The sequence below is a fragment of the Gymnoscopelus braueri genome (genome assembly GCF_963280865.1).
Source record: "Gymnoscopelus braueri genome assembly, contig: SCAFFOLD_172, whole genome shotgun sequence".
Taxonomy (NCBI): domain Eukaryota; kingdom Metazoa; phylum Chordata; class Actinopteri; order Myctophiformes; family Myctophidae; genus Gymnoscopelus; species Gymnoscopelus braueri.
Window position 1 is genome coordinate 7,991 of NW_027660519.1, and position 23,319 is coordinate 31,309.

General features: G+C 46.4%; 1 protein-coding gene across 1 annotated transcript; it reads right to left on the bottom strand.

The window, feature by feature from the left end:
• Positions 1-14,210: 14,210 nt before the first annotated feature.
• LOC308081484 (uncharacterized protein) lies at positions 14,211-17,954 on the bottom strand. Its single transcript, XM_080457859.1, has 5 exons — positions 16,845-17,954; positions 16,637-16,733; positions 15,816-16,431; positions 15,482-15,641; positions 14,211-15,338 (listed from the first exon to the last, which is right to left on the bottom strand). The coding sequence occupies exons 1-5, from the start codon at positions 17,059-17,061 to the stop codon at positions 15,184-15,186; spliced, it is 1,245 nt and encodes a 414-aa protein (XP_080313985.1). The 5' UTR covers positions 17,062-17,954; the 3' UTR covers positions 14,211-15,183.
• Positions 17,955-23,319: the final 5,365 nt, after the last annotated feature.

A 23,319-nucleotide genomic window follows, 5' to 3' on the forward strand; every position in this document is an offset into this window, starting at 1 on the left:
TGTGAGGTCTCTAAAAGTGGGTTTTAGGAGCCCAACACAAAATACATGAGCCCTAATGCCTTCCTTCAGACAGAACTGACACCCACTTTCTTTAAAAAATCGTGGTTCAAAATAGCATTTTTGGGGTGAGATAAGCACTTTGGTGACATTTTCCTGTAACTTGTTCCCAGTACATTTTAAGTGGCTGCTGACTTTGTGAGGTCTGTAAAATTGGGTTTTAGGAGCCCAACACAAAATACATGAGCCCTAATGCCTTCTTTCAGACAAAACTGACTTCCACTTTCTTAAAAAAATCTTGGGTCAAAATAGCATTATTAGACTGAGATAAGCACTTTGGTGACATTTTCCTGTAACTTGTTCCCAGTACATTCTAAGTGGCTGCTGACTTTGTGAGGTCTCTAAAAGTGGGTTTTAGGAGCCCAACACAAAATACATGAGCCCTAATGCCTTCTTTCAGACAAAACTGACACCCACTTTCTTTAAAAAATCTTGGGTCAAAATAGCATTTTTAGACTGAGATAAGCACTTTGGTGACATTTTCCTGTAACTTGTTCCCAGTACATTCTAAGTGGCTGCTGACTTTGTGAGGTCTCTAAAAGTGGGTTTTAGGAGCCCAACACAAAATACATGAGCCCCAATGCCTTCCTTCAGACAAAACTGACACCCACTTTCTTTAAAAAATCGTGGCTCAAAATAGCATTTTTGGGCTGAGATAAGCACTTTGGTGACATTTTCCCCTACAGGCTGGTATTATAATATGTGACTCTCTACCTCCCCCTACAGGCTGGTATTATAATAGGTTACTCTCTACCTCCCCTACAGGCTGGTATTATAATATGTGACTCTCTACCTCCCCCTACAGGCTGGTACTATAATATGTTACTCTCTACCTCCCCCTACAGGCTGGTATTATAATATGTTACTCTCTACCTCCCCCTACAGGCTGGTATTATAATATGTTACTCTCTACCTCCCCCTACAGGCTGGTATTATAATATGTTACTCTCTACCTCCCTCTACAGGCTGGTATTATAATATGTTACTCTCTACCTCCCCCTACAGGCTGGTATTATAATATGTTACTCTCTACCTCCCCCTACAGGCTGGTATTATAATATGTTACTCTCTACCTCCCCTACAGGCTGGTATTATAATATGTGACTCTCTACCTCCCCCTACAGGCTGGTATTATAATATGTTACTCTCTACCTCCCCCTACAGGCTGGTATTATAATATGTGACTCTCTACCTCCCCCTACAGGCTGGTACTATAATATTTTACTCTCTACCTCCCCCTACAGGCTGGTATTATAATATGTTACTCTCTACCTCCCCCTACAGGCTGGTATTATAATATGTTACTCTCTACCTCCCCCTACAGGCTGGTATTATAATATGTTACTCTCTACCTCCCCCTACAGGCTGGTATTATAATATGTTACTCTCTACCTCCCCCTACAGGCTGGTATTATAATATGTTACTCTCTACCTCCTCCTACAGGCTGGTATTATAATATGTTACTCTCTACCTCCCCTACAGGCTGGTATTATAATATGTGACTCTCTACCTCCCCCTACAGGCTGGTATTATAATATGTTACTCTCTACCTCCCCCTACAGGCTGGTATTATAATATGTGACTCTCTACCTCCCCCTACAGGCTGGTATTATAATATGTGACTCTCTACCTCCCCCTACAGGCTGGTATTATAATATGTGACTCTCTACCTCCCCCTACAGGCTGGTATTATAATATGTTACTCTCTACCTCCCCCTACAGGTTGGTATTATAATATGTGACTCTCTACCTCCCCCTACAGGCTGGTATTATAATATGTTACTCTCTACCTCCCCCTACAGGCTGGTATTATAATATGTTACTCTCTACCTCCCTCTACAGGCTGGTATTATAATATCTTACTCTCTACCTCCCCCTACAGACTGGTATTATACTATGTTACTCTTTACCTCCCCCTACAGGCTGGTATAATAATATGTTACTCTCTACCTCCCCCTAGAGGCTGGTATTATAATATGTTACTCTCTACCTCCCCCTAGAGACTGGTATTATACTATGTTACTCTCTACCTCCCCCTACAGGCTGGTATTATAATATGTTACTCTCTACCTCCCCCTACAGGTTGGTATTATAATATGTGACTCTCTACCTCCCCCTACAGGCTGGTATTATAATATGTTACTCTCTACCTCCCCCTACAGGCTGGTATAATAATATGTTACTCTCTACCAATCGATTGATCAATCGGTCGAATAATTAACCCCGGCCCCTCCCCCAGCCACTATGTGGGCGTGGCCTATCACCTTGGGGGTGTGGTTTCGAGCCGGGGGTGTGGCCTATTGGTGAGGGGGAAGTGGTTTGGGGCTGTGGGCTTGGCCTATCACCAAGGGGGTGTGGTTTGGAGCTATGGGCGTGGCCTATCGCCAAGGGGGTGTGGTTTAAGGCTAGGGGCGTAGCCTATCGACATGGGGGCGTGGTTTGGAGCTTGGGGCGTGGCCTGTCGGCTTGGGGCGAGGGGCTGTGGTTTGAAGCTGGGGGCGTGGCCTATCGCCATCGGGGCGTGGTTTGGAGCGGGGGGCGTGGCCTGTCGGCTTGGGGGCATGGTTTACAGCAGTGGGACTCTACGAGCTTGTAGATCTGATATCGGCTGGGGGTGGGCGTGGCCTATCACCCCGGGGGATGGGGTCTGAAGCTCTGGGCGGGGCCTATTGGCTTGGGGGCGTGGTTTCAAGCTGGGGGCGTGGCCTTTCCCGTTGGATTGGGGTCTTAAGCCGTGTGCTTGTCCTCTATCGGCGAGGGGTGTGTGGTTTGAAGCTGGGGGCGTGGCCTATCGCCATGGGGGCATGGTTTGGAGCGGGGGGCGTGGCCTGTCGGCTTGGGGGCGTGGTTTAAAGCAGTGGGACTCAAAAATAGCGGATCTACAAGCTCGTAGATCATAGCTCTACGAGCTTGTAGATCTGATATCGGCTGGGGGTGGGCGTGGCCTATCACCCCGGGGGGTGGGGTCTGAAGCTGTGGGCGGGGCCTATTGGCTTGGGGGCGTGGTTTCCAGCCGGGGGCGTGGCCTTTCCCCTTGGATTGGGGTCTTAAGCCGTGTGCTTGTCCTCTATCGGCGAGGGGTGTGTGGTTTGAAGCTGGGGGCGTGGCCTATCGCCATGGGGGCGTGGTTTGGAGCTGGGGGCGTGGCTTGTTGGCTTGGGGGCGTGGTATACAGCAGTGGGACTCAAAAATAGCAGATCTACAAGCTCGTAGAGCATAATTCTACGAGCTTGTAGATCTGATATCGGCTGGGGTTGGGCGTGGCCTATCACCCCGGGGGGTGGGGTATGAAGCTGTGGGCGGGGGCCTGTCGGCTTGGAGGCGTGGTTTGAAGCTGGGGGCGTGGCTTATCGGCTTGGGGGCGTGGTTTACAGCAGTGGGACTCAGTAATAGCAGATCTACAAGCTCGTAGATCATAGCTCTACGAGCTTGTAGATCTGATATCAGCTGGGGGTGGGCGTGGCCTATCACCCCGGGGGGTGGGGTCTGAAGCTGTGGGCGGGGCCTATTGGCTTGGGGGCGTGGTTTCAAGCCGGGGGCGTGGCCTTTCCCCTTGGATTGGGGTTTTAAGCTGTGTGCTTGTCCTCTATCGGCGAGGGGGCTGTGGTTTGAAGCTGGGGGCGTGGCCTATCGCCATGGGGGCGTGGTTTGGAGCGGGGGGCGGGGCCTGTCGGCTTGGGGGCGTGGCCTTTCCCCTTGGATTGGGGTCTTAAGCCGTGTGCTTGTCCTCTATCGGCGAGGGGTGTGTGGTTTGAAGCTGGGGGCGTGGCCTATCGCCATGGGGATGTGGTTTGGAGCTGGGGGCGTGGCTTGTTGGCTTGGGGTCGTGGTATACAGCAGTGGGACTCAAAAATAGCAGATCTACAAGCTCGTAGAGCTATGCTCTACGAGCTTGTAGATCTGCTATTTTTTCGCCCCCAAGCCAATAGGCCCCGCCCACAGCTTCAGACCCCACCCCCCGGGGTGATAGGCCACGCCCACCCCCAGCCGATATCAGATCTACAAGCTCGTAGAGCTATGATCTACGAGCTTGTAGATCTGCTATTTTTGAGTCCCACTGCTGTAAAACACGCCCCCACGCCGATAAGCCACGCCCCCAGCTTCAAACCACGCCCCCAAGCCAATAGGCCCCGCCCACAGCTTCAGACCCCACCCCCCGGGGTGATAGGCCACGCCCACCCCCAGCCGATATCAGATCTACAAGTTCGTAGAGCTATGATCTACGAGCTTGTAGATCTGCTATTTTTGAGTCCCACTGCTGTAAACCACGCCCCCAAGCCGACAGGCCACGCCCCCCGCTCCAAACCACGCCCCGATGGCGATAGGCCACGCCCCCAGCTTCAAACCACAGCCCCTCGCCCCAAGCCGACAGGCCACGTCCCCAGCACCAAACCACGCCCCCATGGTGATAGGCCACACCCCTAGCCTTAAACCACACCCCCCCTTGGCGATAGGCCACGCCCATAGCTCCAAACCACACCCCCTTGGTGATAGGCCAAGCCCACAGCTCCAAACCACTCCCCCCTCACCAATAGGCCACACCCCCGGCTCGAAACCACACCCCCAAGGTGATATGCCACGCCCACATAGTGGCTGGGGGAGGGGCCGGGGTTAATTGTTCGACCGATTGATCAATCGATTGGTAGAGATTAACATATTATTATACCATCCTGTAGGGGGAGGTAGAGAGTAACATATTATAATACCAGCCTTTAGGGGGAGGTAGAGAGTAACATAGTATAATACCAGCCTGTAGGGGGAGGTAGAGAGTAACATATTATAATACCAGCATGTAGGGGGAGGTATAGAGTAACATATTATAATACCAGCCTGTAGGGGGAGGTAGAGAGTAACATATTATAATACCAGCCTGTAGGGGGAGGTAGAGAGTCACATATTATAATACCAGCCTGTAGGGGGAGGTAGAGAGTAACATATTATAATACCAGCCTGTAGAGGGAGGTAGAGAGTCACATATTATAATACCAGCCTGTAGGGGGAGGTAGAGAGTAACATATTATAATACCAGCCTGTAGGGGGAGGTAGAGAGTAACATAGTATAATACCAGTCTCTAGGGGGAGGTAAAGAGTAACATATTATAATACCAGCCTCTAGGGGGAGGTAGAGAGTAACATATATAATTATACCAGCCTGTAGGGGGAGTTAGAGAGTAACATAGTATAATACCAGTCTGTAGGGGGAGGTAGAGAGTAAGATATTATAATACCAGCCTGTAGAGGGAGGTAGAGAGTAACATATTATAATACCAGCCTGTAGGGGGAGGTAGAGAGTAACATAGTATAATACCAGTCTGTAGGGGGAGGTAGAGAGTAACATATTATAATACCAGCCTGTAGAGGGAGGTAGAGAGTAACATATTATAATACCAGCCTGTAGGGGGAGGTAGAGAGTAACATATTATAATACCAGCCTGTAGGGGGAGGTAGAGAGTCACATATTATAATACCAACCTGTAGGGGGAGGTAGAGAGTAACATATTATAATACCAGCCTGTAGGGGGAGGTAGAGAGTAACATAGTATAATACGAGTCTCTAGGGGGAGGTAGAGAGTAACATATTATAATACCAGCCTCTAGGGGGAGGTAGAGAGTAACATATTATACCAGCCTGTAGGGGGAGGTAGAGAGTAACATAGTATAATACCAGTCTGTAGGGGGAGGTAGAGAGTAAGATATTATAATACCAGCCTGTAGAGGGAGGTAGAGAGTAACATATTATAATACCAGCCTGTAGGGGGAGGTAGAGAGTAATATAGTATAATACCAGTCTGTAGGGGGAGGTAGAGAGTAACATATTATAATACCAGCCTGTAGAGGGAGGTAGAGAGTAACATATTATAATACCAGCCTGTAGGGGGAGGTAGAGAGTAATTATTATAATACCAGCCTGTAGGGGGAGGTAGAGAGTCACATATTATAATACCAGCCTGTAGGGGGAGGTAGAGAGTCACATATTATAATACCAGCCTGTAGGGGGAGGTAGAGAGTCACATATTATAATACCAGCCTGTAGGGGGAGGTAGAGAGTAACATATTATAATACCAGCCTGTAGGGGGAGGTAGAGAGTCACATATTATAATACCAGCCTGTAGGGGTAGGTAGAGAGTAACATATTATAATACCAGCCTGTAGGGGGAGGTAGAGAGTAACATATTATAATACCAGCCTGTAGGGGGAGGTAGAGAGTAACATATTATAATACCAGCCTGTAGGGGGAGGTAGAGAGTCAAATATTATAATACCAGCCTGTAGGGGGAGGTAGAGAGTAACATATTATAATACCAGCCTGTAGGGGGAGGTAGAGAGTAACATATTATAATACCAGCCTGTAGGGGGAGGTAGAGAGTCACATATTATAATACGTATTTTTAAGAAAGTGGGTGTCAGTTTTGTCTGAAGGAAGGCATTAGGGCTCATGTATTTTGTGTTGGGCTCCTAAAACCCACTTTTAGAGACCTCACAAAGTCAGCAGCCACTTAGAATGTACTGGGAACAAGTTACAGGAAAGTGTCACAAAAGTGCTTATCTCAGCCTAAAAATGCTATTTTGACATTCTCCTGTAACTTGTTCCCAGTACATTCTAAGTGGCTGCTGACTTTGTGAGGTCTCTAAAAGTGGGTTTTAGGAGCCCAACACAAAATACATGAGCCCCAATGCCTTCCTTCATACAAAACTGACACCCACTTTCCTTAAAAAATCGTGGCTCAAAATGGCATTTTTGGGCTGAGATAAGCACTTTGGTGACATTTTCCTGTAACTTGTTCCCAGTACATTCTAAGTGGCTGCTGACTTTGTGAGGTCTCTAAAAGTGGGTTTTAGGAGCCCAACACAAAATACATGAGCCCTAATGCCTTCCTTCAGACAGAACTGACACCCACTTTCTTTAAAAAATCGTGGTTCAAAATAGCATTTTTGGGCTGAGATAAGCACTTTGGTGACATTTTCCTGTAACTTGTTCCCAGTACATTTTAAGTGGCTGCTGACTTTGTGAGGTCTGTAAAATTGGGTTTTAGGAGCCCAACACAAAATACATGAGCCCTAATGCCTTCTTTCAGACAAAACTGACTTCCACTTTCTTAAAAAAATCTTGGGTCAAAATAGCATTATTAGACTGAGATAAGCACTTTGGTGACATTTTCCTGTAACTTGTTCCCAGTACATTCTAAGTGGCTGCTGACTTTGTGAGGTCTCTAAAAGTGGGTTTTAGGAGCCCAACACAAAATACATGAGCCCCAATGCCTTCCTTCATACAAAACTGACACCCACTTTCCTTAAAAAATCGTGGCTCAAAATGGCATTTTTGGGCTGAGATAAGCACTTTGGTGACATTTTCCTGTAACTTGTTCCCAGTACATTCTAAGTGGCTGCTGACTTTGTGAGGTCTCTAAAAGTGGGTTTTAGGAGCCCAACACAAAATACATGAGCCCTAATGCCTTCCTTCAGACAGAACTGACACCCACTTTCTTTAAAAAATCGTGGTTCAAAATAGCATTTTTGGGCTGAGATAAGCACTTTGGTGACATTTTCCTGTAACTTGTTCCCAGTACATTTTAAGTGGCTGCTGACTTTGTGAGGTCTGTAAAATTGGGTTTTAGGAGCCCAACACAAAATACATGAGCCCTAATGCCTTCTTTCAGACAAAACTGACTTCCACTTTCTTAAAAAAATCTTGGGTCAAAATAGCATTATTAGACTGAGATAAGCACTTTGGTGACATTTTCCTGTAACTTGTTCCCAGTACATTCTAAGTGGCTGCTGACTTTGTGAGGTCTCTAAAAGTGGGTTTTAGGAGCCCAACACAAAATACATGAGCCCCAATGCCTTCCTTCATACAAAACTGACACCCACTTTCCTTAAAAAATCGTGGCTCAAAATGGCATTTTTGGGCTGAGATAAGCACTTTGGTGACATTTTCCTGTAACTTGTTCCCAGTACATTCTAAGTGGCTGCTGACTTTGTGAGGTCTCTAAAAGTGGGTTTTAGGAGCCCAACACAAAATACATGAGCCCTAATGCCTTCCTTCAGACAGAACTGACACCCACTTTCTTTAAAAAATCGTGGTTCAAAATAGCATTTTTGGGCTGAGATAAGCACTTTGGTGACATTTTCCTGTAACTTGTTCCCAGTACATCTTAAGTGGCTGCTGACTTTGTGAGGTCTGTAAAATTGGGTTTTAGGAGCCCAACACAAAATACATGAGCCCTAATGCCTTCTTTCAGACAAAACTGACTTCCACTTTCTTAAAAAAATCTTGGGTCAAAATAGCATTATTAGACTGAGATAAGCACTTTGGTGACATTTTCCTGTAACTTGTTCCCAGTACATTCTAAGTGGCTGCTGACTTTGTGAGGTCTCTAAAAGTGGGTGTTAGGAGCCCAACACAAAATACATGAGCCCCAATGCCTTCCTTCATACAAAACTGACACCCACTTTCCTTAAAAAATCGTGGCTCAAAATGGCATTTTTGGGCTGAGATAAGCACTTTGGTGACATTTTCCTGTAACTTGTTCCCAGTACATTCTAAGTGGCTGCTGACTTTGTGAAGTCTCTAAAAGTGGGTTTTAGGAGCCCAACACAAAATACATGAGCCCTAATGCCTTCCTTCAGACAGAACTGACACCCACTTTCTTTAAAAAATCGTGGTTCAAAATAGCATTTTTGGGCTGAGATAAGCACTTTGGTGACATTTTCCTGTAACTTGTTCCCAGTACATTCTAAGTGGCTGCTGACTTTGTGAGGTCTCTAAAAGTGGGTTTTAGGAGCCCAACACAAAATACATGAGCCCTAATGCCTTCTTTCAGACAAAACTGACACCCACTTTCTTTAAAAAATCTTGGGTCAAAATAGCATTTTTAGACTGAGATAAGCACTTTGGTGACATTTTCCTGTAACTTGTTCCCAGTACATTCTAAGTGGCTGCTGACTTTGTGAGGTCTCTAAAAGTGGGTTTTAGGAGCCCAACACAAAATACATGAGCCCTAATGCCTTCCTTCAGACAGAACTGACACCCACTTTCTTTAAAAAATCGTGGTTCAAAATAGCATTTTTGGGCTGAGATAAGCACTTTGGTGACATTTTCCTGTAACTTGTTCCCAGTACATTCTAAGTGGCTGCTGACTTTGTGAGGTCTCTAAAAGTGGGTTTTAGGAGCCCAACACAAAATACATGAGCCCCAATGCCTTCCTTCAGACAAAACTGACACCCACTTTCTTTAAAAAATCGTGGCTCAAAATAGCATTTTTGGGCTGAGATAAGCACTTTGGTGACATTTTCCCCTACAGGCTGGTATTATAATATGTTACTCTCTACCTCCCTCTACAGGCTGGTATTATAATATGTGACTCTCTACCTCCCCCTACAGGCTGGTATTATAATATGTTACTCTCTACCTCCCCCTACAGGCTGGTATTATAATATGTGACTCTCTACCTCCCCCTACAGGCTGGTACTATAATATGTTACTCTCTACCTCCCCCTACAGGCTGGTATTATAATATGTTACTCTCTACCTCCCCCTACAGGCTGGTATTATAATATGTTACTCTCTACCTCCCCCTACAGGCTGGTATTATAATATGTTACTCTCTACCTCCCCCTACAGGCTGGTATTATAATATGTTACTCTCTACCTCCCCCTACAGGCTGGTATTATAATATGTTACTCTCTACCTCCTCCTACAGGCTGGTATTATAATATGTTACTCTCTACCTCCCCTACAGGCTGGTATTATAATATGTGACTCTCTACCTCCCCCTACAGGCTGGTATTATAATATGTTACTCTCTACCTCCCCCTACAGGCTGGTATTATAATATGTGACTCTCTACCTCCCCCTACAGGCTGGTATTATAATATGTGACTCTCTACCTCCCCCTACAGGCTGGTATTATAATATGTGACTCTCTACCTCCCCCTACAGGCTGTTATTATAATATGTTACTCTCTACCTCCCCCTACAGGTTGGTATTATAATATGTGACTCTCTACCTCCCCCTACAGGCTGGTATTATAATATGTTACTCTCTACCTCCCCCTACAGGCTGGTATTATAATATGTTACTCTCTACCTCCCTCTACAGGCTGGTATTATAATATCTTACTCTCTACCTCCCCCTACAGACTGGTATTATACTATGTTACTCTTTACCTCCCCCTACAGGCTGGTATAATAATATGTTACTCTCTACCTCCCCCTAGAGGCTGGTATTATAATATGTTACTCTCTACCTCCCCCTAGAGACTGGTATTATACTATGTTACTCTCTACCTCCCCCTACAGGCTGGTATTATAATATGTTACTCTCTACCTCCCCCTACAGGTTGGTATTATAATATGTGACTCTCTACCTCCCCCTACAGGCTGGTATTATAATATGTTACTCTCTACCTCCCCCTACAGGCTGGTATAATAATATGTTACTCTCTACCAATCGATTGATCAATCGGTCGAACAATTAACCCCGGCCCCTCCCCCAGCCACTATGTGGGCGTGGCCTATCACCTTGGGGGTGTGGTTTCGAGCCGGGGGTGTGGCCTATTGGTGAGGGGGAAGTGGTTTGGGGCTGTGGGCTTGGCCTATCACCAAGGGGGTGTGGTTTGGAGCTATGGGCGTGGCCTATCGCCAAGGGGGTGTGGTTTAAGGCTAGGGGCGTAGCCTATCGACATGGGGGCGTGGTTTGGAGCTTGGGGCGTGGCCTGTCGGCTTGGGGCGAGGGGCTGTGGTTTGAAGCTGGGGGCGTGGCCTATCGCCATCGGGGCGTGGTTTGGAGCGGGGGGCGTGGCCTGTCGGCTTGGGGGCGTGGTTTACAGCAGTGGGACTCTACGAGCTTGTAGATCTGATATCGGCTGGGGGTGGGCGTGGCCTATCACCCCGGGGGATGGGGTCTGAAGCTCTGGGCGGGGCCTATTGGCTTGGGGGCGTGGTTTCAAGCTGGGGGCGTGGCCTTTCCCGTTGGATTGGGGTCTTAAGCCGTGTGCTTGTCCTCTATCGGCGAGGGGTGTGTGGTTTGAAGCTGGGGGCGTGGCCTATCGCCATGGGGGCATGGTTTGGAGCGGGGGGCGTGGCCTGTCGGCTTGGGGGCGTGGTTTACAGCAGTGGGACTCAAAAATAGCGGATCTACAAGCTCGTAGATCATAGCTCTACGAGCTTGTAGATCTGATATCGGCTGGGGGTGGGCGTGGCCTATCACCCCGGGGGGTGGGGTCTGAAGCTGTGGGCGGGGCCTATTGGCTTGGGGGCGTGGTTTCCAGCCGGGGGCGTGGCCTTTCCCCTTGGATTGGGGTCTTAAGCCGTGTGCTTGTCCTCTATCGGCGAGGGGTGTGTGGTTTGAAGCTGGGGGCGTGGCCTATCGCCATGGGGGCGTGGTTTGGAGCTGGGGGCGTGGCTTGTTGGCTTGGGGGCGTGGTATACAGCAGTGGGACTCAAAAATAGCAGATCTACAAGCTCGTAGAGCATAGTTCTACGAGCTTGTAGATCTGATATCGGCTGGGGTTGGGCGTGGCCTATCACCCCGGGGGGTGGGGTATGAAGCTGTGGGCGGGGGCCTGTCGGCTTGGAGGCGTGGTTTGAAGCTGGGGGCGTGGCTTATCGGCTTGGGGGCGTGGTTTACAGCAGTGGGACTCAGTAATAGCAGATCTACAAGCTCGTAGATCATAGCTCTACGAGCTTGTAGATCTGATATCGGCTGGGGGTGGGCGTGGCCTATCACCCCAGGGGGTGGGGTCTGAAGCTGTGGGCGGGGCCTATTGGCTTGGGGGCGTGGTTTCAAGCCGGGGGCCTGGCCTTTCCCCTTGGATTGGGGTTTTAAGCTGTGTGCTTGTCCTCTATCGGCGAGGGGGCTGTGGTTTGAAGCTGGGGGCGTGGCCTATCGCCATGGGGGCGTGGTTTGGAGCGGGGGGCGGGGCCTGTCGGCTTGGGGGCGTGGCCTTTCCCCTTGGATTGGGGTCTTAAGCCGTGTGCTTGTCCTCTATCGGCGAGGGGTGTGTGGTTTGAAGCTGGGGGCGTGGCCTATCGCCATGGGGATGTGGTTTGGAGCTGGGGGCGTGGCTTGTTGGCTTGGGGTCGTGGTATACAGCAGTGGGACTCAAAAATAGCAGATCTACAAGCTCGTAGAGCTATGCTCTACGAGCTTGTAGATCTGCTATTTTTTCGCCCCCAAGCCAATAGGCCCCGCCCACAGCTTCAGACCCCACCCCCCGGGGTGATAGGCCACGCCCACCCCCAGCCGATATCAGATCTACAAGCTCGTAGAGCTATGATCTACGAGCTTGTAGATCTGCTATTTTTGAGTCCCACTGCTGTAAAACACGCCCCCACGCCGATAAGCCACGCCCCCAGCTTCAAACCACGCCCCCAAGCCAATAGGCCCCGCCCACAGCTTCAGACCCCACCCCCCGGGGTGATAGGCCACGCCCACCCCCAGCCGATATCAGATCTACAAGTTCGTAGAGCTATGATCTACGAGCTTGTAGATCTGCTATTTTTGAGTCCCACTGCTGTAAACCACGCCCCCAAGCCGACAGGCCACGCCCCCCGCTCCAAACCACGCCCCGATGGCGATAGGCCACGCCCCCAGCTTCAAACCACAGCCCCTCGCCCCAAGCCGACAGGCCACGTCCCCAGCACCAAACCACGCCCCCATGGCGATAGGCCACACCCCTAGCCTTAAACCACACCCCCCCTTGGCGATAGGCCACGCCCATAGCTCCAAACCACACCCCCTTGGTGATAGGCCAAGCCCACAGCTCCAAACCACTCCCCCCTCACCAATAGGCCACACCCCCGGCTCGAAACCACACCCCCAAGGTGATATGCCACGCCCAAATAGTGGCTGGGGGAGGGGCCGGGGTTAATTGTTCGACCGATTGATCAATCGATTGGTAGAGATTAACATATTATTATACCATCCTGTAGGGGGAGGTAGAGAGTAACATATTATAATACCAGCCTTTAGGGGGAGGTAGAGAGTAACATAGTATAATACCAGCCTGTAGGGGGAGGTAGAGAGTAACATATTATAATACCAGCCTGTAGGGGGAGGTATAGAGTAACATATTATAATACCAGCCTGTAGGGGGAGGTAGAGAGTAACATATTATAATACCAGCCTGTAGGGGGAGGTAGAGAGTCACATATTATAATACCAGCCTGTAGGGGGAGTTAGAGAGTAACATATTATAATACCAGCCTGTAGGGGGAGGTAGAGAGTAACATAGTATAATACCAGTCTCTAGGGGGAGGTAGAGAGTAACATATTATAATACCAGCCTCTACCCAGCCAGCACGCCCACGTGGGTCCCATATGGGTTCAAGGTGGGCTAAACCACATGGGCCCCATGTCGGCATGTCAGCGGGATCCACTGGGGTCCCATCTGGGATGCCCATGTGGGCCATACGTGGGTACTACCTGGGCCCCACATGGGCCCCATGTGGGCTTTTAGGTGGGTTCTACCTGGGCCCCACATGGGCCCCATGTGGGCTTTAGGTGGGTACTACCTGGGCCCCACATGGGCCCCATGTGGGCTTTAGGTGGGTTCTACCTGGGCCCCACATGGGCCCCATGTGGGCTTTAGGTGGGTACTACCTGGGCCCCACATGGGCCCCATGTGGGCTTTAGGTGGGTTCTACCTGGGCCCCACATGGGCCCCATGTGGGCTTTAGGTGGGTACTACCTGGGCCCCATGTGGGCTTTAGGTGGGTTCTACCTGGGCCCTAGGTGGGTCCCATATGGTTTCAAGGTGGGCTAAACCATATGGGCCCCATGTCGGCATGTCAGCGGGATCCACTTGGGTCCCATCTGGGATGCCCATGTGGGCCTTACGTGGGTACTACCTGGGCCCCACATGGGCCCCATGTGGGCTTTTAGGTGGGTTCTACCTGGGCCCCACGTGGGCCCCATGTGGGCTTTAGGTGGGTATTACCTGGGCCCCATGTGGGCTTTAGGTGGGTTCTACCTGGGCCCCACATGGGCCCCATGTGGGCTATAGGTGGGTTCTACCTGGGCCCCACGTGGGCAACAACTAGGCAAGTCTATATGGGACAATGGTTCCTTTGATTTCCAACGTGGGTCCTAATAAGATTTAAATATAAATGAAATAGATTAAGCAGCAAACATGAACCGTGTTAATTATTGTAAGCACACCTAAAGTAAAAATTGGGTATAAGATTTTACACGTCTTCAGTTTTACCAGGATGAAAATAGACAACATATATTTTGACAAATTTATTAAAAACAAAATTTCAAGATAATGAAAATACAATGACAATGAAAATGGGAATAAAGATAGCAGCAGTGTAAAGGTGCAGGAAAAGAAGGCACACATCAAATGTGCAGGTGTACATACAGTATATACATACAAATTGTACGCTTAAAATGCAAAAAAAATATTCCCACAATGCTCCACGAAGGCTCTGAGTCCTCCTGGTGGGGGCTCCTCACTGGCAGGTGAGTCAGTAAGATACAACAGCAGTGACAACACACAAATGTGTGTGGGGAGGAATCAATTGGCATAACAACTAAATTGGGGAGAAAAGGGTTAAAAAATAATTGGCTCTAATTTAGGGAAAAATAAGGGGAAAAAAGCAGCAGTGTAAATGTGCAGGAAGAGAAGGCACACACATCAAATGTGCAGGTGTACATACAGTATATACATAAAAAATTGTACACTTAAAATGCAAAAAAATATTCTCACAATCCTCCACAGAGACTAATATCAGAACAAAATATAAGAATAACAATCAAAATCTTCCATTGTCCATGTAACAGGGCAGAGGGATTCTGAGTCCAAGCAGTGCAATAAAAATGGTATTAAAAAAAATTGTGCGCATCAAAATCTTCCATTGTCCATGTAACAGGGCTGAGGGATTCTGAGTCCAAGCAGTGCAATAAAAATTGTATAAAAAAATAGTGCGCATCAAAATCTTCCATTGTCCATGTACAGGGCTGAGGGATTCTGAGATCCAGTTTCATGTTGCAGATGAATCTGGGCCCTCTGTGCGTGTGGGTGTCTCTTGAGCCTTTCGGTTTTAATCCCCAGTGACAGAACCAACCACAGGGCAGCATTGTGCTGCCGAGGGGAGAGAAAGAGAGACAGAGACTTTGCCTACTGGGGTGGTGCATCATCCAGTTGTGGAAGCTGTGTCTGGGGTCTAACTCTTTTTCCACCTCTATCGCGAGCTCCACTGAACCACTTGGAGAGAGCCTTTTCTGCATCCTTGTGGTTGGTTTCTTGTGTGAGGGCATTTTTCTTTAGTCCCCCTAATAGAAATGACAAGAGGCCAACTGTTAGAAATTATAGTATTATGGTATTGCTGTGGCATACCATCTACTGGTATACATCAAATGTGTTGCCAAATTAAAAGATTTAAAGTTAGACTGAGCAATTCAATACTCAAACTTACCATATATGACATCATAAAGGCGCATTTCTCTGAACTTCCTCTTGTTGTGACGTCCACAAAGGTTGAACTGGACTGCCAGATCATGCGAGAGGAGGTACTGCATCATTCTTCTGGTAGCATCATCCATTGAAGTACCTCCGATATCGGCAACCATGGCAACCTGAGTGAATGGGGGGGGAAGGAAAAAAAAAATCACAGGAAGGAAAAGCTGTTAGTGAACAGCAAGATATAAATTCCAAGCAGTCATTCTATCTTTAAACACACTTACATATTTCCCCCAACTCACATGTACAATACAAGCAAATTTTCAAGTGAATAAAAGATTCAAACTTACAACTCCAGACATGAACGCAGGGTCACTAAGCTTCTCGTTCATGGAATCGACGTCTTCATTCGTTTTCAGTGGGAAGTCTGCTCCTGCGGGTGGTTCCAGCAACGACACAGCCAGAGGCAGAGCCTGTTGCTTCAGCAGCAGGTTCAACATCGACTTCATCACTCGTATGTCTTCGGCCTGTTTCTCCATAAACTCGATCAGGTTTCGATAAACTGTTGGTCCAACGCAATTGGGACAGGTCGGACCCTGGCTTCCACTGGAGCGCCTCACTCGGGACTCACTTGCACTGCTTGGACTCTGGCTTCCACTGGAGCGCCTCACTTGGGACTCACTTGCACTGCTTGGACTCTGGCTTCCACTGGAGCGCCTCACTCGGGACTCACTTGCACTGCGTGGACTCTGGCTTTCACTGGAGCGCCTCAAGCTCGGGGACTCCCTCACACTGATTGGACTCTGAAGTCCACGGTGGTGCCTGTCTTTCTGGGATACACTTGAGGGGACAGCTCTCTGGTGGACACTAGGCGTAAGTCCATGGGGGGGGTTTGGTGGCAAGTCATCCTCACCACAAGAGTCAGATTCGTCTTCACTTGATTGATTCGCGACTTTGTGTGATGGCCTATTCAGATAAAAGCATACATTTTAGCACATGAAACATAAAAGGGAGCACATCAGCCATTTTCAAACTTGTAATTACTAATACTCATAAGATGGTTCAATTTGTGTCTACTAGTGACATAGTGTGTAGACAGAAATGGTGCCATATCATGAGCATTAGTGAGGACTAAATAGCCAATTCAATATATTGTTAGAGATATACGTACTGTCGTTTTCGCTTTCTTGGCGTGTCACTTTCTGTCGTCGTCCTATCAGCTTCTCTCTCTGCATCTGACAGCTTCTTTCGGGCTTCTTGATATGTGCCTAAAAGACAAAATGAGGAAACAACTTTAAGCAATTTTTCTAAGTTAAAGTAATGCAAATTGTTCATGTTTTCAGACTTATCCCCTTCCCCAGAAACTATGATTTTCATACCTGCACTTCTCATTATATGGACAGGGCATCTCTGCCATGTCCCATCCGTCTTTACATCCTCCTGCATCGCCTTTGGCACCTTTTTAGATGCATTCTTTCGCGGCCACCAACACTCCTCCTTGGCCTCGTCAATTAACCAGCAGGCTGGTATGATGTCGATTGTCACCCCATCTGCAGTTCGCTCAGCGGTGAACTCCACAACGTAGAAGTGGGGCATACTGCAAAGTGCACATGTTGTCAGTCAGGTCTATTTTTTCTTCTCCCCCCCCCCTTTTCCCCCCTTTTTTTGTTGTGGTCAGTTACTGGTTATGCAACTGAGGAAAAGCCACACTCCCCTCTTGGAAAGGTAGTAGTATGAGTTTTTCGGTTAAGTCAGTCACCGGCACACCATGAAGCCGATCAGACAGTTGTGTCACTGTTTTGATCCCCACACAAGATGAATCAAGAGGGTAACTGCAAAAGCACCCTTCTCTGTCATAAAACTGACACACAGCGTACATAGCTCCTGAGAACAACTGTACAATATTCTTCACTACAGCAACTCTTCCCTCAACATTAAAACAGTTGTTGCCTTGAGAGATGGAAATAATATTTCCCTTATGCCTGTACTGCTTGTACTGCATACGTGCAGGACGATCTGGGAGAGTTGGACCAGATACGTGTGGTTGCTGAGGCTTATCCCCCCTTTCCTGTCCATTATCAAGCCTGTTCCTCTCACCTAAACGCCGCACAAGTTGTGGCACAATGCCTTGTGGCCTTCTTACTAGCCGCTTCAGTGTCCCCAGATAATTTTCAAAAGGGAAGCATGAAACATTGTCCAAGGCACCAAACTTTCTTGCATCATCAGCCAGATGTATAAGCGAATGGGTGTTATACACTATCTGCTCTGGTCCATATATCTTTGCAAAGTTGGCCACATAACATTTCAATAGCTTGTCTGCATAGTCACAGTATGCAGAACACAATGCTGGACTGAGTAGGATTCTCATTGCTATGGACAGAACCATAAAGTTTTTGTACAATCGTGTAGGTAAGCGTCCCTTTAGAACCACAGGGCCTGTGTACAATAAAAACTGTCGAAATTCAGTGGCCTTCCACATTCTGAATTCCAAAAGTGACCGTGGCTTTCGGGAAAAATTACTCGGGATACATTCTCTGATTGATTGCAAGTGGTTAGAGATACTGGTGATGGCATTTGAAGAAAGACGACACTTCAGAGGTCCCTTCATCCACAGACCTATGAGTCTCTTAACAACTCCTAAGCAAACTAAATGCATGTAATCAAGTGCAAAGCTTGAAACCATCCCTATGCCAAGCTCTTGTAGGGGTGAGACACCGTGATGATGTTCATCATCCATCCTACGTTCAAACGTTGAATCTGTTCGAAGTGGTGCTGTCAAATCAGGAAACACAACCTTACCATCTAGGTAAATCCCATGCTCTACACAGCGCTCACAGGCACCGTAACCAGTATGACCCTTGATACATTTCAAGAAGGCGCGGGCAGGTGCATCACAGATGAAGGCATCTGGAAGAGCAACATTATAATGTTTCCCATTGTAATCAAAACCCTCTCGAGTTACTACCTTCAGGTCTTGAATCAAATCCTTCAGATATTCCCCAGCATTATTAGGCTTTGTACGGCCTGCATACAGACCAAGGACAATAACATTAGATCCTGGAAATTCTTTGATCTTGGCCAAAATAGGCCACACATCCATTCTAGCGCTTTTAAAGGGAGGTGTGCCATCAATGTTAACACGGAGAGTTAGAGTGTCAACTAAAGGATCTGATTCATGTGACAGCACTGAAATAATTGCATTTGACACACCAAAATGGTAGTAGCTACCACCTGCAATTTCTTTGACCTCACAGGTCCTCATGGTTGACAGAAGGGTTCTAGGATATTTGGGTACATCCAGGCCACCCTGCACTAAAACATGTAATAGTTTGGACAAGTCACTATGAGAAATATTGCTACCTGCCGCCCAGTCAGCCAAATTCGATCTAATCGAACCCTGAGTACAGGGATCCGATCCTTCAGCAACACAGTCTGATTCAGCCTGACAATCTATTTCTTCACCAAAGTCATAGTACACAATCTCAGAATCTGATTCTTGGCCACTTTCACTATACAGTGCCTGAGATTCCAACTCGTCATTAGGATTCACAACAATCTCTAAATCTGATTCTTGGCCACTTTCACTGTACACTGCCTGAGATGCCAACTCGTCATTACGATTCACAACAATCTCAGAATCTGATTCTTGGCCACTTTCACTGTACACTGCCTGAGACTCATTAGGATTCCCAACAATCTGACTGTCTGTTTCAAAAGAATCTAAGTTCTGATTTGAAGACATGCTGTTGTTCTGGCTGGAGTGTAAGTCTCGCCAAAAACGCATGCGCTCTGCAACTCTGGCTTTAATGCGCCTACGTTTGGTCCGATAGCAACCAAACCGTTCCATGTTTCCACACAATCTGTAACACAAAAATGATGACGCTTAGAAATGTTTCTACGTCACTATTCTAAAAACGATTGTGTGGTGCTACAGATAGAAAACACATACATTTTTCCCATAGAGCTTTTTGAAAATATTTATATATATTATTTTAAACCTGGAACCAAGGCTCCTGGTGAATCGTGACCATAAAACATTTGATTCTGTGTCAAAAGAAAGAAATTGAAACCCGCAAAAAACAGGTATTTATTTAATATATTATATGATATAATTCAATATTGTTTTTCCTCTTTTTTTTCACAGAATCAAATGCATTATGGTCATGATTCACCAGGAGCCTGGATGGCTTGGTTCCAGGCTTAATATAATTTATATAGATATTCTAAAAAATATCTATGGGAGAAAAAAATCCTATCTGTGGCACCACAAAATGTGGGGAAAATTAGCTAAATGGGTTGTGAGCTTGTATAAAAGCTAAAAGCTAAATTATTTTTATGCTATATTAACAAACTTTGCTGGGGACCTGACACAGTCTGATCATGGCAGAGCACACCAACCACTAGCTAGCTCTGATGCATTAGCCCTTTAAACAGCCCTCTACAACAACAGACTATCAAAAAAATAATACATCCAAGAGCCTACAAAACAACAATGTAAATAGTCACATAGTGTAGAGAATGGATCGGCATTGTTGTTAAGCTTACACACTGAGTGTGAGTTAAATTGTTGCAAGCTAACACATTTCGCAGACTATACAAAAAAAAGCAATAGCTCTGGTCAGTGAGTTCTCTCTAACGCCCTGCCACTCTGCCAGGCGCTCGGCTCTGCTCATAGACAAGGAATTGCACGGCCCTGCGAGGTCTCCAACTGTAGTAAAAAAATAAACAAAACCACTTCACTACTCACCAAAACAAAGGCTGTTTTGTGTTGCTGAAAGTCTATTCTCCAGGGTGGGAAGCCTCTCAGCACCCCACCTTCTCTATATAATACACCTTTTTGTCCAGAAAAGAAAAATATTTCACCGGAAAGAAAAATCGTGTCAATAGAAAAAATGTAGAGGGCGCAGTGGAGCAACCAAAACATTTTCTCCTTCCGGTGAAATATCTTTCTTTTCTGGCCAAAAAGTGTATTTACAGAGAAGGTGGGGTGCTGAGAGGCTTCCCACCTCCGAGAACAGACTTTCAACAACACAAAACAGCCTTTGTTTCAGTGAGTATAGCGAAGTGGTTTGTTTTATTTTTTACTAAAAGCCTGGGTAGTGGAATTCCTTCTCTATGAGCTGAGCGCCTGGCAGAGCGTTAGAGAGAACTCACTAACGCCCTGGACCAGGGCTAGACCTACACATGACAAATACAATGTCAAAAGTTTCTTACCTTAAATGTGTTTCCAATGGTCAATAAATGAAGAAAGTAAGAAGAGAGTCCGTGTTCTGTTGATGGAGCAAAGCACAGCAGGATGTGTGTCTGTGTGTGTGTGTGTGACTGTGTGTTAACCGCCCTGGATATTTAAACTTAAGACAACAAAGAAGATTAGGCTCACGCAATTGGTCGGTTCATGGACTATTGTCATGATAAAACGGATTGGCCAGTTCCCTCCCCCCGCCTCTATCTCTCTCTCTCTCTCTCTCTCTCACACACACACACACCACAGAGGCAAATACTAAATATAAATTGTAGTTACTTTCAGGATTTAGATTATAAATACAAAGCAGCAGTAAGTCAATTATGATGTTTACTATTATTATTATCAGTGGTGTAAAGTAACTAAAGTACATTTACTCAAGTACTCAATTTTGAGGTATTTTTACTTTTCCAATTTTCAATACTTTTACTCCACTACAATTATTTGAAAACTTTAGCTACTTACTTTGCAGATATAATTATTGTATTATAAAACATACATTCACCACTTTAGCCCTATGCTATTTGAAAATAGATGATCTACAAGCTCACAACGCATATGGCATGGCGACGCGTTGTGAGCTTGCAGATCTGCTATTTTCAAATATTTTAGTACTTTCAGTATATTTTGATGCCAATTACTTTTACTCAAGTAACATTTTCAACACATGTAGTCCTACTTGTAACAGAGTATTTTTATATTGTGGTATTGCTACCTTTACTGCAAGTAAATTTTAGCTGAGTTGAGTTAGCTGCTCAACAACATTGCCTGCCTATACCTGACTCAAGTACTGTGTTTGAATAACAATGACTGAAAACGGGACATCGTTACCCTCTCTGGCTTCACATGTAGGCCTATTCTAGAGAAGCTATTTTGCATCTGTATGCTGTAGTCGTTGCACGAAAACCTGTTGGTCAAGAACTTGACTTCGGGGGTCAAGGAATTCCCACTGCCAAGCCAAAATAAACATGTATCAGAGTTAAAATAAAACGAGTGAAGTAACTAAAACTGAAAAATCATACAGTTTGAATCTTTCTGAAAACGAAACATTGAGCTTGTAGATTGTATTTTTATGATCAGCTCTGACTGATCCATATTGTAATAAAAAAAAGTAGTAAACTAAACTAACCAATTCAATTCAAAGGAGCTTTATTGGCATGAGAAAAGTTTACATTGCCAAAGCAATTGTGTCAAAAATAATAAAAACAGAGTGTGTGTGTGTGTGTGTGTGTGTGTGTGTGTGTGTGTGTGTGTGTGTGTGTGTGTGTGTGTGTGTGTGTGTGTGTGTGTGTGTACACACACACACACACACACACACACACACACACACACACACACACACACACTGTATTATGTAGTTACAGATTTAGATTATCAATACAAAGCAGCAGTATTATTATACAGTATGATAGCCCAGCGGCACATTTTAGCAGAGTGTCCAAAGTCTGGCCAAGGGCGGGCCAATTATGGCTCACAGGCAGATGATATGGCCTGCTGCTTCCTTCCTAAAATGTATATAACCACACTAATAATTACATGAATCCTATGGGGTGGACTTTTGGCACAAATGGCAACAGCTCTACAAGAACATAACAGTTGTGCAATGCAATACATTATGTGATCTTGTAGATTGGCTTTTTGACACAGAGTTTGCATGGATTTGACCAGGACTAAATAGTATACTTAAATATTTAGTAGGCTACATTTACTTTTGGTACTCTAAGTATATTTTGATGCCAATAACTTTTACTCAAGTAACATTTTGAACACAGCTAGGCCTATTACTTGTAACAGAGTATTTTTCTATTGTGGTATTGCTACTTTTACTGCAAGTCATTTTTTTAAAATCTTTTTTAGAGATGTGGTCATCTGTAGATCGCAGGCTGTTAGCTGCTCAACAACATCGCCTGCCTATACTAACTGTTTGAATAACAATGACTGAAAACGGGACATCGTTACCCTCTCTGGCTTCACATGTAGGCCTATTCTAGAGAAGCTATTTTGCATCTGTATGCTGTAGTCGTTGCACGAAAACCTGTTGGTCAAGAACTTGACTTCGGGGGTCAAGGAAGCTTATCCCCACTGCCAAGCCAAAATAAACATGTATCAGAGTTAAAATAGTTAAATGAAACGAGTGAAGTAACTATAACTGAAAAATCATACAGTTTGAATCTTTCTGAAAACGAAACATTGAGCTTGTAGATTGTATTTTTGCTATTTTTATGATCAGCTCTGACTGAAAAAAACAAACAGAGTGTGTGTGTGTGTGTGTGTGTACACACACACACACACACACACACACACACACACACACACACACACACAACCTAAGTATATTTTGATGCTTTTGATGCTTCCAACCCATGCCGGTTAGCCCACATGCAGCCCACACGGGAACCACGTGGGCTTGCCCGCTTCCAACCCACGCCCAGTTAGCCCACATGCAGCCCACGCGGGAACCACGTGGGCTTGCCCGCTTCCAACCCATGCCGGTTAGCCCACATGCAGCCCACGCGGGAACCACGTGGGCTTGCCCGCTTCCAACCCATGCCGGTTAGCCCACATGCAGCCCACGCGGGAACCACGTGGGCTTGCCCGCTTCCAACCCATGC